Here is a 15563-nt window from a genome sequence, read left to right as displayed (position 1 = left end):
TGCAGAGGAGGAGGAGGAGGGTAGTGGTGCAGAGGCGGAAGAGAGTAGAGGTCCAGAGGAGGAGGAGGAGGGTAGTGGTGCAGAGGAGGAGGGTAGTGGTGCAGAGGAGGAGGGTAGTGGTGCAGAGGAGGAGGGTAGTAGTGCAGAGGAGGAGGGTAGTGGTGCAGAGGAGGAGGGTAGTGGTGCAGAGGAGGAGGATAGTGGTTCATTGGAGGAGGAGGGTAGTGGTGCAGAGGAGGAGGGTAGTGGTGCAGAGGAGGAGGGTAGTGGTTCATTGGAGGAGGAGAGAAGAGGTCCAGAGTAGGAGGTGGAGGGTAGTGGTGCAAAGAATGAGGAGAGTAGTGTTGTAGAGGAGGAGGAGGAGGGTAGTGGTGCAGAAGCGGAGGGTAGTGGTGCAGAGGAGGAGGAGGGCAGTGGTGCAGAGGAGGAGGGTAGTGGTGCAGAGGAGGAGGAGGGTAGTAGTGCAGAGGAGGAGGAGGGTAGTGGTGCAGAGGAGGAGGGTAGTGGTGTAGAGGAGGAGGGTAGTAGTGCAGAGGAGGAGGAGGGTAGTGGTGCAGAGGAGGAGGAGGGTAATGGTGCAGAGGAGGAGGGTAGTGGTGCAGAGGAGGAGGAGGGTAGTGGTGCAGAGGAGGAGGGTAGTGGTGCAGCAGAGGAGTAGGAGGAGGTTAGTGGGGCAGAGTGGGAGGAGGGTAGTGGTGCACAGGAGGAGGAGGGGAGTGGTGCGGAGGAGGAGGAGGGTAGTAGTAGAGAGGAAGAGGGTAGTGATGCACAGGAGGAGGAGGAGGAGGGTAATGGTGCAGAGGAGGAGGAGGAGGGTAGTGGTGCAGATGAGGAGGGTAGTGGTGCAGAGGAGGAGGGTAGTGGTGCAGCAGAGGAGTAGGACGAGTTTAGTGGGGCAGAGTGGGAGGAGGGTAGTGGTGCAGAGGAGGAGGGTAGTGGTGCAGAGGAGGAGGAGGGTAGTGGTGTAAAGGAGGAGGAGGGTAGTGGTGCAGAGAAAGAGGAGGATAGTGGTGCAGAGTAGGAGGAGTGTAGTCGTGCAGAGGAGGAGCATAGTGGTGCAGAGGAGGAGGAGGAGGATAGTGGTGCAGAGGAGGAGGAGGGTAGCGGTGCAGAGGAGGAGGAGGAGGGTATTGGTGCAGAGGAGGAGGAGGGTAGTGGTGCAGAGGACGAGGAGGAGGAGAGTATTGGTGAAGAGGAGGAGGAAGATAGTGGTGCAGAGTAGGTGGAGGGTAGTGGTGCAGATGAGGAGGGTAGTGGTGCAGAGGAGGAGGGTAGTGGTGCAGCAGAGGAGTAGGACGAGTTTAGTGGGGCATAGTGGGAGGAGGGTAGTGGTGCAGAGGAGGAGGGTAGTGGTGCAGAGGAGGAGGGTAGTGGTGTAAAGGAGGAGGAGGGTAGTAGTGCAGAGAAAGAGGAGGGTAGTGGTGCAGAGGAGGAGGAGGGTAGTGGTGCAGAGGAGGAGGAGGAGGAGAGTATTTGTGAAGAGGAGGAGGAGGATAGTGGTGCAGAGTAGGTGGAGGGTAGTGGTGCAGAGGAGGAGGGTAGTGGTGCAGAGGAAGAGGAGGGTAGTGGTGCAGAGGAAAAGGAGGGTAGTAGTGCAGAGGAGGAGGAGGGTAGTTGTGCACAGGAGGATGAGGGTAGTGGTGCAGAGGAGGAGGAGGGTAGTGGTGCAGAGGAGGAGGGTAGTGGTGCAGAGGAAGGGGAGGGTAGTGATGCAGAGGAGGAGGAGGGTAGTTGTGCAGAGGAAGAGGAGGATAGTCGTGCAGAGGAGGATGAGGGTAATGGTGCAGAGGAGGTAGAGGGTAGTGGTGCAGAGGAGGATGAGGAGGAGGAGGGTAGTGGTGCAGAGAAGTAGGAGGGTAGTGATGCAGAGGAGGAGGATAGTTGTGTAGAGGAGAATGAGGGTAGTGATGCAGAGGAAAAGGGTAGTGGTGCAGAGGAGGAGGGTAGTGGTGCAGAAGAGGAAGGTAGTGGAGCAGAGGAGGAGGGTTAGTGGTGCAGAGGAGGAGGGTAGTGGTGCAGAGGAGGAGGGTAGTGGGGCAGAGGAGGAGGGGGCGGGTAGTATTGCAGAGGAGGAGGAGGAGGGTAGTGGTGCAGAGGAGGAGGTAAGTGGTGCAGATGAAAAGGGTAGAGGTGCAGAGGAAGAGGGTAGTGGTGCAGAGAAGTAGGAGGGTAGTGGTGCAGAGGAGGAGGAGGATAGTTGTGTAGAGGAGAATGAGGGTAGTGATGCAGAGGAGGAGGGTAGTGGTGTAGAGGAGGAGGGTAGTAGTGCAGAGGAGGAGGAGGGTAGTGGTGCAGAGGAGGAGGAGGGTAGTGGTGCAGAGGAGGAGGGTAGTGGTGCAGAGGAGGAGGAGGGTAGTGGTGCAGAGGAGGAGGGTAGTGGGGCAGAGGAGGAGGGGGCGGGTAGTATTGCAGAGGAGGAGGAGGAGGGTAGTGGTGCAGAGGAGGAAGAGAGTAGAGGTCCAGAGGAGGAGGAGGAGGGTAGTGGTGCAGAGGAGGAGGGTAGTAGTGCAGAGGAGGAGGGTAGTGGTGCAGAGGAGGAGGGTAGTGGTGCAGAGGAGGAGGATAGTGGTTCATTGGAGGAGGAGGGTAGTGGTGCAGAGGAGGAGGGTAGTGGTGCAGAGGAGGAGGGTAGTGGTTCATTGGAGGAGGAGAGAAGAGGTCCAGAGTAGGAGGTGGAGGGTAGTGGTGCAAAGAATGAGGAGAGTAGTGTTGTAGAGGAGGAGGAGGAGGGTAGTGGTGCAGAAGCGGAGGGTAGTGGTGCTGAGGAGGAGGAGGGCAGTGGTGCAGAGGAGAAGGGTAGTGGTGCAGAGGAGGAGGAGGGTAGTAGTGCAGAGGAGGAGGAGGGTAGTGGTGCAGAGGAGGAGGGTAGTGGTGTAGAGGAGGAGGGTAGTAGTGCAGAGGAGGAGGAGGGTAGTGGTGCAGAGGAGGAGGAGGGTAGTGGTGCAGAGGAGGAGGGTAGTGGTGCAGAGGAGGAGGAGGGTAGTGGTGCAGAGGAGGAGGGTAGTGGTGCAGAGGAGGAGGAGGGTAGTGGTTCAGAGGAGGAGGAGGGTAGTGGTGCAGAGGAGGAGGGTAGTGGTGCAGAGGGGGAGGGAAGTGGTGCTGAGGAGGAGGATAGTGGTGCAGAGTAGGAGAAGGGTAGTGGTGCAGATTAGGAGGAGGGTAGTGGTACAGCGGAAGAGGAGGAGGGTAGTGGTGCAGAGGAGGAGGGTAGTGGTGCAGAGGAGGCGAGGGAGGGTAGTGGTACAGCGGAGGAGGAGGAGGGTAGTGGTGCAGAGGAGGAGGGTAGTGGTGCAGAGGAGGCGAGGGAGGGTAGTGGTGCAGAGTAGGAGGAGGTAGAAGAGGGTAGTGGTGCAGAGAAGGAGGAGGAGGGTAGTGGTGCAAAGGAGGATGAGGGTAGTGGTGCAGGGGAGAAGGGTAGTGGTGCAGAGGAGGAGGGTAGTGGTGTAGAGGAGGAGGGTAGTAGTGCAGAGGAGGAGGAGGGTAGTGGTGCAGAGGAGGAGGAGGGTAGTGGTGCAGAGGAGGAGGGTAGTGGTGCAGAGGAGGGTAGTGGTGCCGAGGAGGGGGTAGTGGTGCAGAGGAGGAGGAGGGTAGTGGTGCAGAGGAGGAGGAGGGTAGTGGTGCAGATGAGGAGGAGGGTAGTGGTGCAGAGGGGGAGGAGGGTAGTAGTGCAGAGGAGGAGGAGGGTAGTGGTGCAGAGGAAGAGGGTAGTGGTGCAGAGGAGGAGGGTAGTGGTGCAGCAGAGGAGTAGGAGGAGGTTAGTGGGGCAGAGTGGGAGGAGGGTAGTGGTGCACAGGAGGAGGAGGGGAGTAGTGCGGAGGAGGAGGAGGGTAGTAGTAGAGAGGAAGAGGGTAGTGATGCACAGGAGGAGGAGGAGGAGGGTAATGGTGCAGAGGAGGAGGAGGAGGGTAGTGGTGCAGATGAGGAGGGTAGTGGTGCAGAGGAGGAGGGTAGTGGTGCAGCAGAGGAGTAGGACGAGTTTAGTGGGGCAGAGTGGGAGGAGGGTAGTGGTGCAGAGGAGGAGGGTTGTGGTGCAGAGGAGGAGGAGGGTAGTGGTGTAAAGGAGGAGGAGGGTAGTGGTGCAGAGAAAGAGGAGGATAGTGGTGCAGAGTAGGAGGAGTGTAGTCGTGCAGAGGAGGAGCATAGTGGTGCAGAGGAGGAGGAGGAGGATAGTGGTGCAGAGGAGGAGGAGGGTAGCGGTGCAGAGGAGGAGGAGGAGGGTATTGGTGCAGAGGAGGAGGAGGGTAGTGGTGCAGAGGACGAGGAGGAGGAGAGTATTGGTGAAGAGGAGGAGGAAGATAGTGGTGCAGAGTAGGTGGAGGGTAGTGGTGCAGATGAGGAGGGTAGTGGTGCAGAGGAGGAGGGTAGTGGTGCAGCAGAGGAGTAGGACGAGTTTAGTGGGGCATAGTGGGAGGAGGGTAGTGGTGCAGAGGAGGAGGGTAGTGGTGCAGAGGAGGAGGGTAGTGGTGTAAAGGAGGAGGAGGGTAGTAGTGCAGAGAAAGAGGAGGGTAGTGGTGCAGAGGAGGAGGAGGGTAGTGGTGCAGAGGAGGAGGAGGAGGAGAGTATTGGTGAAGAGGAGGAGGAGGATAGTGGTGCAGAGTAGGTGGAGGGTAGTGGTGCAGAGGAGGAGGGTAGTGGTGCAGAGGAAGAGGAGGGTAGTGGTGCAGAGGAAAAGGAGGGTAGTAGTGCAGAGGAGGAGGAGGGTAGTTGTGCACAGGAGGATGAGGGTAGTGGTGCAGAGGAGGAGGAGGGTAGTGGTGCAGAGGAGGAGGGTAGTGGTGCAGAGGAAGGGGAGGGTAGTGATGCAGAGGAGGAGGAGGGTAGTTGTGCAGAGGAAGAGGAGGATAGTCGTGCAGAGGAGGATGAGGGTAATGGTGCAGAGGAGGTAGAGGGTAGTAGTGCAGAGGAGGATGAGGAGGAGGAGGGTAGTGGTGCAGAGAAGTAGGAGGGTAGTGATGCAGAGGAGGAGGAGGATAGTTGTGTAGAGGAGAATGAGGGTAGTGATGCAGAGGAAAAGGGTAGTGGTGCAGAGGAAGAGGGTAGTGGTGCAGAGGAGGAAGGTAGTGGAGCAGAGGAGGAGGGTTAGTGGTGCAGAGGAGGAGGGTAGTGGTGCAGAGGAGGAGGGTAGTGGTGCAGAGGAGGAGGGGGCGGGTAGTATTGCAGAGGAGGAGGAGGAGGGTAGTGGTGCAGAGGAGGAGGTAAGTGGTGCAGATGAAAAGGGTAGTGGTGCAGAGGAGGAGGGTAGTGGTGCAGAGGAGGAAGGTAGTGGAGCAGAGGAGGAGGGTTAGTGGTGCAGAGGAGGAGGGTAGTGGTGCAGAGGAAGAGGGTAGTGGTGCAGAGAAGTAGGAGGGTAGTGGTGCAGAGAAGTAGGAGGGTAGTGGTGCAGAGGAGGAGGAGGATAGTTGTGTAGAGGAGAATGAGGGTAGTGATGCAGAGGAGGAGGGTAGTGGTGTAGAGGAGGAGGGTAGTAGTGCAGAGGAGGAGGAGGGTAGTGGTGCAGAGGAGGAGGAGGGTAGTGGTGCAGAGGAGGAGGGTAGTGGTGCAGAGGAGGAGGAGGGTAGTGGTGCAGAGGAGGAGGGTAGTGGGGCAGAGGAGGAGGGGGCGGGTAGTATTGCAGAGGAGGAGGAGGAGGGTAGTGGTGCAGAGGCGGAAGAGAGTAGAGGTCCAGAGGAGGAGGAGGAGGGTAGTGGTGCAGAGGAGGAGGGTAGTGGTGCAGAGGAGGAGGGTAGTGGTGCAGAGGAGGAGGGTAGTAGTGCAGAGGAGGAGGGTAGTGGTGCAGAGGAGGAGGGTAGTGGTGCAGAGGAGGAGGATAGTGGTTCATTGGAGGAGGAGGGTAGTGGTGCAGAGGAGGAGGGTAGTGGTGCAGAGGAGGAGGGTAGTGGTTCATTGGAGGAGGAGAGAAGAGGTCCAGAGTAGGAGGTGGAGGGTAGTGGTGCAAAGAATGAGGAGAGTAGTGTTGTAGAGGAGGAGGAGGAGGGTAGTGGTGCAGAAGCGGAGGGTAGTGGTGCAGAGGAGGAGGAGGGCAGTGGTGCAGAGGAGGAGGGTAGTGGTGCAGAGGAGGAGGAGGGTAGTAGTGCAGAGGAGGAGGAGGGTAGTGGTGCAGAGGAGGAGGGTAGTGGTGTAGAGGAGGAGGGTAGTAGTGCAGAGGAGGAGGAGGGTAGTGGTGCAGAGGAGGAGGAGGGTAATGGTGCAGAGGAGGAGGGTAGTGGTGCAGAGGAGGAGGAGGGTAGTGGTGCAGAGGAGGAGGGTAGTGGTGCAGAGGAGGAGGAGGGTAGTGGTTCAGAGGAGGAGGAGGGTAGTGGTGCAGAGGAGGAGGGTAGTGGTGCAGAGGGGGAGGGAAATGGTGCTGAGGAGGAGGATAGTGGTGCAGAGTAGGAGAAGGGTAGTGGTGCAGATTAGGAGGAGGGTAGTGGTACAGCGGAGGAGGAGGAGGGTAGTGGTGCAGAGGAGGAGGGTAGTGGTGCAGAGGAGGCGAGGGAGGGTAGTGGTGCAGAGGAGGAGGAGGTAGAAGAGGGTAGTGGTGCAGAGAAGGAGGAGGAGGGTAGTGGTGCAAAGGAGGATGAGGGTAGTGGTGCAGGGGAGAAGGGTAGTGGTGCAGAGGAGGAGGGTAGTGGTGTAGAGGAGGAGGGTAGTAGTGCAGAGGAGGAGGAGGGTAGTGGTGCAGAGGAGGAGGAGGGTAGAGGTGCAGAGGAGGAGGAGGGTAGTGGTGCAGAGGGGGAGGAGGGTAGTAGTGCAGAGGAGGAGGAGGGTAGTGGTGCAGAGGAAGAGGGTAGTGGTGCAGAGGAGGACGAGGATAGTGGTCCAGAAGAGGAGGAGAGTAGTGCTCCAGAGGGGGAGGAGAGTAGTGGTGCAGAGGAGGAGGGTAGTGGTGCAGAGGAGGAGGATTGTAGTGGTGCAGAGGAGGAGGGTAGTTGTGCAGAAGAGGAGGAGGGTAGTGGTGCAGAGGAGGAGGGTAGTGGTGCAGAGGAGGAGGATTGTAGTGGTGCAGAGGAGGAGGGTAGTGGTGCAGAGGAGGAGGGTAGTGGTGTAGAGGAGGAGGATAGTGGTGCAGTGGAGGAGGGTAGTGGTGCAGAGGAGGAGGAGGGTAGTGGTGCAGAGGAGGAGGAGGGTAGTGGTTCAGAGGAGGAGGAGGGTAGTGGTGCAGAGGAGGAAGAGGAGGAGGACATGGTGGAAAGGAGGAGGAGGGTAGTGGTGCAGAGGAGGAGGAGGGTAGTGGTGCAGAGGAGGAGGAGGGTAGTGGTGCATAGGAGGAGGCGGGAAGTGGTGCAGAGGAGGAGGAGGGTAGTGGTGCATAGGAGTAGGGAAGTGGTGCAGAGGAGGAGGGTAGTGGTGCATAGGAGTAGGGTAGTGGTGCAGAGGAGGAGGGTAGTGGTGCAGTGGAAGAGGGTTGTGGTGCAGAGGAGGAGGAGGGTAGTGGTGCATAGGGGTAGGGAAGTGGTGCAGAGGAGGAGGGTAGTGGTGCATAGGAGTAGGGTAGTGGTGCAGAGGAGGAGGGTAGTGATGCAGAGGAGGAGGAAGGTAGTGGTGCAGAGGAGGAGGGTAGTGGTGCAGAGGGGGAGGGTAGTGGAGCTGAGGAGGAGGAGGATATTGGTGAAGAGGAGGAGAAGGGTAGTGGTGCAGATTACGAGGAGGGTAGTGGTGCAGCGGAGGAGGAAGAGGGTAGTGGTGCATAGGAGGAGGGTAGTGGTGCAGAGGAGGAGGGTAGTGGTGCAGAGGAGGCGAGGGAGGGTAGTGGTGCAGAGGAGGAGGAGGAGGAGGGTAGTGGTGCAGAGGAGGAGGAGGAGGGTGGTGGTGTAAAGGAGGAGGAAGGTAGTGGTGCAGAGGAGAAGGGGGGTAGTGGTGCAGAGGAGGAGGGTAGTGGTGCAGATGAGGAGGGTAGTGGTGCAGAAGAGGAGGAGGGTAGTGATGCAGAAGAGGAGGAGGGTAGTGTTGCAGAGGAGGAGGGTAGTGATGCAGATGAGGAGGAGGGTAGTGGTGCAGAGGAGGAGGAGGAGGGTAGTGGTGCAGAGGAGGAGGAGGGTACTGGTTCAGAGGAGGAGGAGGGTAGTGGTGCAGAGGAGGAGGAGGAGGGTAGTGGTGCAGAGGAGGAGGAGGGTTCTGGTGCAGAGGAGGAAGAGGGTACTGGTTCAGAGGGGGAGGAGGGTAGTGGTGCAGAGGAGGAGGATAGTGGTGCAGAGGAGGAGGGTAGTGGTGCAGACGAGGAGGAGGGTAGTGGTGCAGAGGAAGAGGAGGGTAGTGGTGCAGAGGAGGAGGATAGTGGTGCACAGGAGGAGGAGAGTAGTGGTGCAGAGGGGGAGGAGGGTAGTGGTGCAGAGTAGGAGAATAGTGGTTCGGAGGAGGAGGATGGTAGTGGTGCAGAGAGGAGGAGGGAAGTGGTGCAGAGGAGGAGGAGGGTAGTGGTGCAGAGGAGGAGGAGGAGGAGGAGGAGGTGGAGGAGGGTAGTGGTGCGAAGGAGGAGGAGAGTAGTGGTGCGGAGGAGGAGGATTGTAGTGGTGCAGAGAAGAGGAGGGAAGTGGTGCAGAGGAGGAGGAGGGTAGTAATTCAGAGGAGGATAGTGGTGCAGAGGAGGAGAGTAGTGGTGCAGAGTAGGAGGGTAGTGGTGCAGAAGAGGAGGATAGTGGTGCAGAGGAGAAGGAGTGTAGTGGTGCAGAGGGGGAGGAGGGTAGTGGTGCAGAGGAGGAGGGTTGTGGTGCAGAGGAGGAGAAGGAGGGTAGTGGTGCGGAGGAGGAGGAGGGTAGTGGTGCAGAAAGGCGGAGGGAAGTGGTGCAGTGGAGGAGGAGGGTAGTGGTTCAAAGGAGGAGGATGATAGTGGTGCAGAGGAGGAGGAGAGTACTGGTGCAGAGGAGGAAGAGGGTAGTGGTGCAGAGAAGGAGGAGAGTAGTGGTGGAGGAAGAGGAGGGTAGTGGTGCAGAGGGGGAGGAGAGTAGTGGTGCAGAGGAGGAAGAGGGTAGTGGTGCAGAGGAGGAGGAGGGTAGTGGTGGAGGAAGAGGAGGGTAGTGGTGCACAGGAGATGGAGGGTAGTGGTGCAGAGGAGGAGGGTTGTGGTGCAGAGGAGGAGGGTAGTGGTGCAGAGGAGGAGGGTAGTGGGGCAAAGGAGGGGTTGAGTAATTGTGCAGAGGAGGAGGGTAGTGGTGCAGAGGAGGAGGGTAGTGGTGCAGAGGAGGAGGGTAGTGGTGCAGAGGAGGAGGATTGTAGTGGTGCAGAGGAGGAGGGTAGTGGTGCAGAGGAGGAGGGTAGTGGTGCAGAGGAGGGTAGTGGTGCAGAGGAGGAGGATAGTGGTGCAGAGGAGGAGGGTAGTGTGTAGAGGAGGAGGAGGGTAGTGGTGCAGAGGAGGAGGAGGGGTAGTGGTGCAGAGGAGGGGGAGGGTAGTGGTGCAGAGGAGGAGGAGGGTAGTGGTGGAGACGAGGAGGCGGGAAGTGGTACAGAGGAGGAGGAGGAGGGTTGTGGTGCAGAGAAGGAAGAGGGTAGTGGTGCATAGGAGTAGGGAAGTGGTGCAGAGGAGGAGGGTAGTGGTGCATAGGAGTAGGGTAGTGGTGCAGAGGAAGAGGGTAGTGGTGCAGAGGAGGAGGGATGTGGTGCAGAGGAGGAGGGTAGTGGTGCAGAGGAGGAGGGTAGCGGTGCAGAGGAGGAGGGTAGTGGTGCAGAGGAGGAGGGTAGCGGTGCAGAGTGGGAGGGTAGAGGTTCAGGGGTGGAGGGAAGTGGTGCAGAGGAGGGGGAGGGTAGTGGTGCAGAGGAGGGGGAGGGTAGTGGTGCAGAGGAGGAGGAGGGTAGTGGTGCAGAGGAGTGGGAGGGTAGTGGTGCAGAGGAGGAGGAGGGTAGTAGTGCAGAGGAGGAGGAGGGTAGTGGTGCAGAGTAGGAGGAGGGTAGTGGTTCAGAGGAAGAGGAGGGTAGTGGTGCTGAGCAGGGGAAGGGTAGTGGTGCAGAGGAGGAGGAGAGTAGAGGTGCAGAGGAGGGGGAGGGTAGTGGTGCGGAGGAGGAGCGTAGTGGTGCAGAGTAGGAGGGTAGTGGTACTGAGGAGGAGGAGAAGGGTAGTGGTGCAGAGGAGGAGGAGGGTAGTGGTGCAGAGGAGGATGACGATAGTGGTGCAGAGGAGGGTAGTGGTGCAGAGGAGGAGGGTAGAGGTTCAGAGGTGGAGGGTAGTGGTGCAGAGGAGGAGGGTAGTGGTGCAGAGGAGGAGGGTAGTGGTGCAGAGGAGGAGGGTAGTGGTTCATGGGAGGAGGAGAGTAGAGGTCCAGAGTAGGAGGTGGAGGGTAGTGGTGCAAAGAATGAGGAGAGTAGTGTTGTAGAGGAGGAGGAGGAGGGTAGTGGTGCAGAAGCGGAGGGTAGTGGTGCAGAGGAGGAGGGTAGTGGTGCAGAAGAGGAGGGTAGTGGTGCAGAGGAGGAGGAGGGTAGTGGTGCAGAGGAGGAGGGTAGTGGTGCAGAGGAGGAGGAGGGTAGTGGTGCAGAGGAGGAGGAGGGTAGTGGTGCAGAGGAGGAGGGTAGTGGTGCTGAGGAGGAGGATAGTGGTGCAGAGTAGGAGAAGGGTAGTGGTGCAGAATAGGAGGAGGGTAGTGGTACAGCGGAGGAGGAGGAGGGTAGTGGTGCATAGGAGGAGGGTAGTGGTGCAGAGGAGGAGGGTAGTGGTGCAGAGGAGGCGAGGGAGGGTAGTGGTGCAGAGGAGGAGGAGGTAGAAGAGGGTAGTGGTGCAGAGAAGGAGGAGGAGGGTGATGGTGCAAAGGAGGATGATGGTAGTGGTGCAGGGGAGAAGGGTAGTGGTGCAGAGGAGGAGGGTAGTGGTGTAGAGGAGGAGGGTAGTAGTGCAGAGGAGGAGGAGGGTAGTGGTGTAGAGGAGGAGGAGGGTAGTGGTGCAGAGGAGGAGGGTAGTGGTGCAGAGGAGGAGGGTAGTGGTGCCGAGGAGGGGGTAGTGGTGCAGAGGAGGAAGGAAGTGGTGCAGAGGAGGAGGATAAGGGTAGTGGTGCAGAGGAGGAGGAGGAGGGTAGTGGTGCAAACGGGGATTAGAGTGTTGGTGCAGAGGAGGAGGCTAGTGGTGCAGAGGAGAAGGAGGCTAGTGGAGCAGAGGAGGATGCGGGTAGTGGTGCAGTGGAGGTGGGTAGTGGTGCAGAGCAGGAGGGTAGTGCTTCAGAGGAGGAGGGTAGTGGTGCTGCGGAGGAGGTTAGTGGTGCAGAGGAGGAGGGTAGTGGTGCAGAGGTGGAGGAGGGTAGTGGAGCAGAGGAGGAGGAGGGTAGTGGTGCAGAGGAGGAGGGTAGTGGTGCAGAGGAGGAGGGTAGTGGTGCAGAGGTGGAGGAGGGTAGTGGTGCAGATGAGGAGGGTAGTGGTGCAGAGGTGGAGGAGGGTAGTGGTGCAGAGGTGGAGGAGGGTAGTGGAGCAGAGGAGGAGGAGGCTAATGGTGACGAGGAGGAGGAGGGTAGTGGTGCAGATGTGGAGGAGGGTAGTGGAGCAGAGCCAGATACCATAAACCACGACAACCTCGACCACCATTAACAATAACCACCACTACCACTAATCACAACCATCAGCCACCACAATTACCAACCACAGCAATCAACCACCACCGCCACCAACCACAACTATTAACCACCACTAGAACCAACCACTACCACCAACAATAAACATCACCCACCACTGCCACCAATCACAACCTACCACCACAGCCACCAACCACAACCCAGCAACAATTCCACCACCACTACCATGGATTCTCCATTAAGTGAAAGTAATGAATAAAATATTTTTAACCTACATTTTATTATGCTTCAATTTTATTTCTAGTATATGTAGAAATATATTTTTAATATATTTCTACATTTTTTTGTATATATTCCATCAATCAGGAAAACGATTTTTATGCAACATTTAAGGTTGCGACACGGTCTCAAAATTGTTTAGCCAAAGTTGTGCAGTAAGTTGTGGCAACTTATTTACAACCACACAATAACGTAGCTAATACATGAAAACAAACGTTGTCACACCTGGCTACTCTCCCGACCCACACCTGTAGATGAGAGGGAGCACGGAAGCCCACACCTGGCTACTCTCCCCACCCACACCTACAGAAGGAGCCCCACACCAGCCTATTTTCCTCATCCAAACCTGCATATCGGAGTAAATACTGAATTCTACAACTGGGACCACTGCCAGCCCCCACTTGTAGATGAGACGGAACAGTAAACCAACACCTGTCTCCTTCACACCTGATTACTTTCCCCACCCACACCTGCAGATGAGAGAGAAAACTGAAGTATACACCTGGTAACTCTCCACCCCCACGCCTGCACATGAGAGGGAACACTGATGCCCACACCTGGCTACTCTCCCCACCCACACCTACAGAAGGAGCCCCACACCAGCCTATTTTCCTCATCCAAACCTGCATATCGGAGTAAATACTGAATTCTACAGCTGAGACCACTGCCAGCCACCACTTGTAGATGAGACGGAACAGTAAACCAACACCTGTCTCCTTCACATCTGACTACTTTCTCCACCAACACCTGCAGATGAGAGAGAAAACTGAAGTATACACCTGGTAACTCTCCACCCCCACGCCTGCACATGAGAGGGAACACTGATGCCCACACCTGCTACTCTCCCTCCCCTCACCTGCAGATGGGAAGGAACACGGAAGCCCACACCTGGCTACTCACCCGACCCACACCTGCACATGAGAGGTAACACTAAAGCCCACACCTGGCTACTCTCCCCACCCACACCTGTACATGAGAGGGAACACTAAAGACCACACCTGGCTACTCTCCCTCCCCACACCTGTAGATGAGAGGGAACACGGAAGCCCACACCTGGCTACTCTCCCCACCCACTCCTGTCTATGTCACATACTCATGCCAAAGAAAACTTATATCAAGTAAATCTAGCTTGTATTAAGCAAGACAATGTTGGGCTAAATATTGATCAGTGTTATCTTATAAGCAGTGAAGCTTGCTTAACGAATATTCTTGGTCGCTAAACGGTGCTCAAAGTTACTCAAGAAGCATTATAAGTTCTCTAATTCATGACTTTTAATGTAAAAATATTTTTGAAACCACTGGAAGCACTGTGAATTAAACAACTGAGTTACAGATATTCACGTGTTAAAATGTAGTCAATACGTACAGGTGAGACGCGTGTCAAGGAAGGCCAGGTGACTATACCCTCCTCTTGAGGGAGGACACAGCTGAGCCGCCAGGTGGCAGCACCAGTCTATGGCGGGGTCGTCATCAGTGAGGTCCCGCCTGATGGTCAGGGTGAGCGTCCTTCCCTGGTACGGCAGAGTGTCCAGGGTGTCCGGGTTCACGTAGCCCCTGATGTCCAGGGTGTCCGGGTCCACGTAGTCCGTGGCGTCCAGGGTGTCCGGGTCCACGTAGCCCGTGGCGTCCAGGGTGTCCGGGTCCACGTAGCCCATGGCGTCCAGGGTGTCCGGGTCCACGTAGCCCGTGGCGTCCAGGGTGTCCGGGTCCACGTAGCCCGTGGCGTCCAGGGTAATGACTGAAGACATACACTGAGATACAGTCACTGTCGTTACTGTTATGTTCTAAGATATAACAAGAAGACATACTGAGCCATCCACTCACCTTACTGCTGGGTTTATTACCTGATGACAAGTACGTATTTTGGACAGTATTAATAGCATCTAAACTATGCATTAATAGCTTTTAAAAGCCACGGTCAAGGTCATCTGTATCAATGGTCAAGGTCATCTGTATCAATGGTCAAGGTCATCTGTATCAATGGTCAAGGTCACAGTCAAGGTCATCTGTATCAATGGTCAAGGTCTCATTAGAAGGTCATATAAACTAAGTCAAGGTCACAGTCAAAATTATCTGTATCAATGTTCAAGGTCACAGTCAAGGTCATCTGTATCAATGGTCAAGGTCACAGTCATGGTCATCTTTATCAATGGTCAAGGTCTCATTTGGTCATATAAACTAAGTCAAGGTCACAGTGAAAGGTCATCTGGACCAAGTATCAAGGTCACAGGGATAGATGGGTCACCTGAATTAAGGATCAAAGTTACAGAAGGTCTAATTAACCAAGGATCAAGGTCACAGTGAAAGGTCATCTTGAACAGGAATTAGGTCACAGTGAAAGGTCATCTTGAACAAGAATTAGGTCACAGTGAAAGGTCATCTTGAACAGGAATTAGGTCACAGTGAAAGGTCATCTTAAACAGGAATTAGGTCACAGTGAAAGGTCATCTTGGACAGGAATTAGGTCACAGTGAAAGGTCATCTTAAACAGGAATTAGGTCACAGTGAAAGGTCATCTTAAACAGGAATTAGGTCACAGTGAAAGGTCATCTTGAACAGGAATTAGGTCACAGTGAAAGGTCATCCTGAACAGGAATTAGGTCACAGTGAAAGGTCATCTTGAACAGGAATTAGGTCACAGTGAAAGGTCATCTTGAACAGGAATTAGGTCACAGTGAAAGGTCATCCTGAACAGGAATTATGTCACAGTGAAAGGTCATCCTGAACAGGAATTAGGTCACAGTGAAAGGTCACCTTGAACAGGAATTAGGTCACAGTGAAAGGTCATCTTGGACAGGAATTAGGTCACAGTGAAAGGTCATCCTGAACAGGAATTAGGTCACAGTGAAAGGTCATCCTGAACAGGAATTAGGTCACAGTGAAAGGTCATCTTAAACAGGAATTAGGTCACAGTGAAAGGTCATCTTGAACAGGAATTAGGTCACAGTGAAAGGTCATCCTGAACAGGAATTAGGTCACAGTGAAAGGTCATCTTGAACAGGAATTAGGTCACAGTGAAAGGTCATCTTGAACAGGAATTAGGTCACAGTGAAAGGTCATCCTGAACAGGAATTAGGTCACAGTGAAAGGTCATCCTGAACAGGAATTAGGTCACAGTGAAAGGTCATCTTGAACAGGAATTAGGTCACAGTGAAAGGTCATCTTGAACAGGAATTAGGTCACAGTGAAAGGTCATCTTGAACAGGAATTAGGTCACAGTGAAAGGTCATCTTGGACAGGAATTAGGTCACAGTGAAAGGTCATCCTGAACAGGAATTAGGTCACAGTGAAAGGTCATCTTGGACAGGAATTAGGTCACAGTGAAAGGTCATCCTGAACAGGAATTAGGTCACAGTGAAAGGTCATCCTGAACAGGAATTAGGTCACAGTGAAAGGTCATCTTGAACAGGAATTAGGTCACAGTGAAAGGTCATCCTGAACAGGAATTATGTCACAGTGAAAGGTCATCCTGAACAGGAATTAGGTCACAGTGAAAGGTCATCTTGAACAGGAATTAGGTCACAGTGAAAGGTCATCCTGAACAGGAATTAGGTCACAGTGAAAGGTCATCTTGAACAGGAATTAGGTCACAGTGAAAGGTCATCCTGAACAGGAATTAGGTCACAGTGAAAGGTCATCCTGAACAGGAATTAGGTCACAGTGAAAGGAGATCTGTACCACGAGTCAAAGTCAAAGTGGTAAGTCATCTGAACCAAAAGTTTGGCGTCGCTAAATACTTCATGAAATTATTTATGCACAAGAATATATACAGCAGCGGAATGTTTCGAACATTTATTATTCATGGAGTAGTCGCCCTTAATA

At 55.4% G+C, this 15563-nt stretch overlaps 2 protein-coding genes across 5 annotated transcripts in view; one reads left to right on the top strand and one right to left on the bottom strand.

The window, feature by feature from the left end:
• LOC138350668 (uncharacterized) overlaps positions 1-15563 on the top strand; it is a 625641-nt gene that overhangs the window by 232164 nt on the left and 377914 nt on the right. The gene's annotated exons all lie outside the window — the stretch shown is intronic.
• Positions 1-15563, bottom strand: part of LOC138350667 (uncharacterized) — a 100633-nt gene that overhangs the window by 49161 nt on the left and 35909 nt on the right. Inside the window, exon 3 of the mRNA XM_069301846.1 lies at positions 13108-13479. Coding sequence (XP_069157947.1) covers positions 13108-13479 — 372 coding nt within the window. The remainder of the gene's footprint in view (positions 1-13107; positions 13480-15563) is intronic.

The sequence above is a fragment of the Procambarus clarkii genome, chromosome 46, assembly GCF_040958095.1.
Source record: "Procambarus clarkii isolate CNS0578487 chromosome 46, FALCON_Pclarkii_2.0, whole genome shotgun sequence".
Lineage (NCBI taxonomy): Eukaryota > Metazoa > Arthropoda > Malacostraca > Decapoda > Cambaridae > Procambarus > Procambarus clarkii.
The sequence above is the reverse complement of the archived record's forward strand: the minus strand, read 5'-3'. Positions and strand labels throughout refer to the sequence as shown.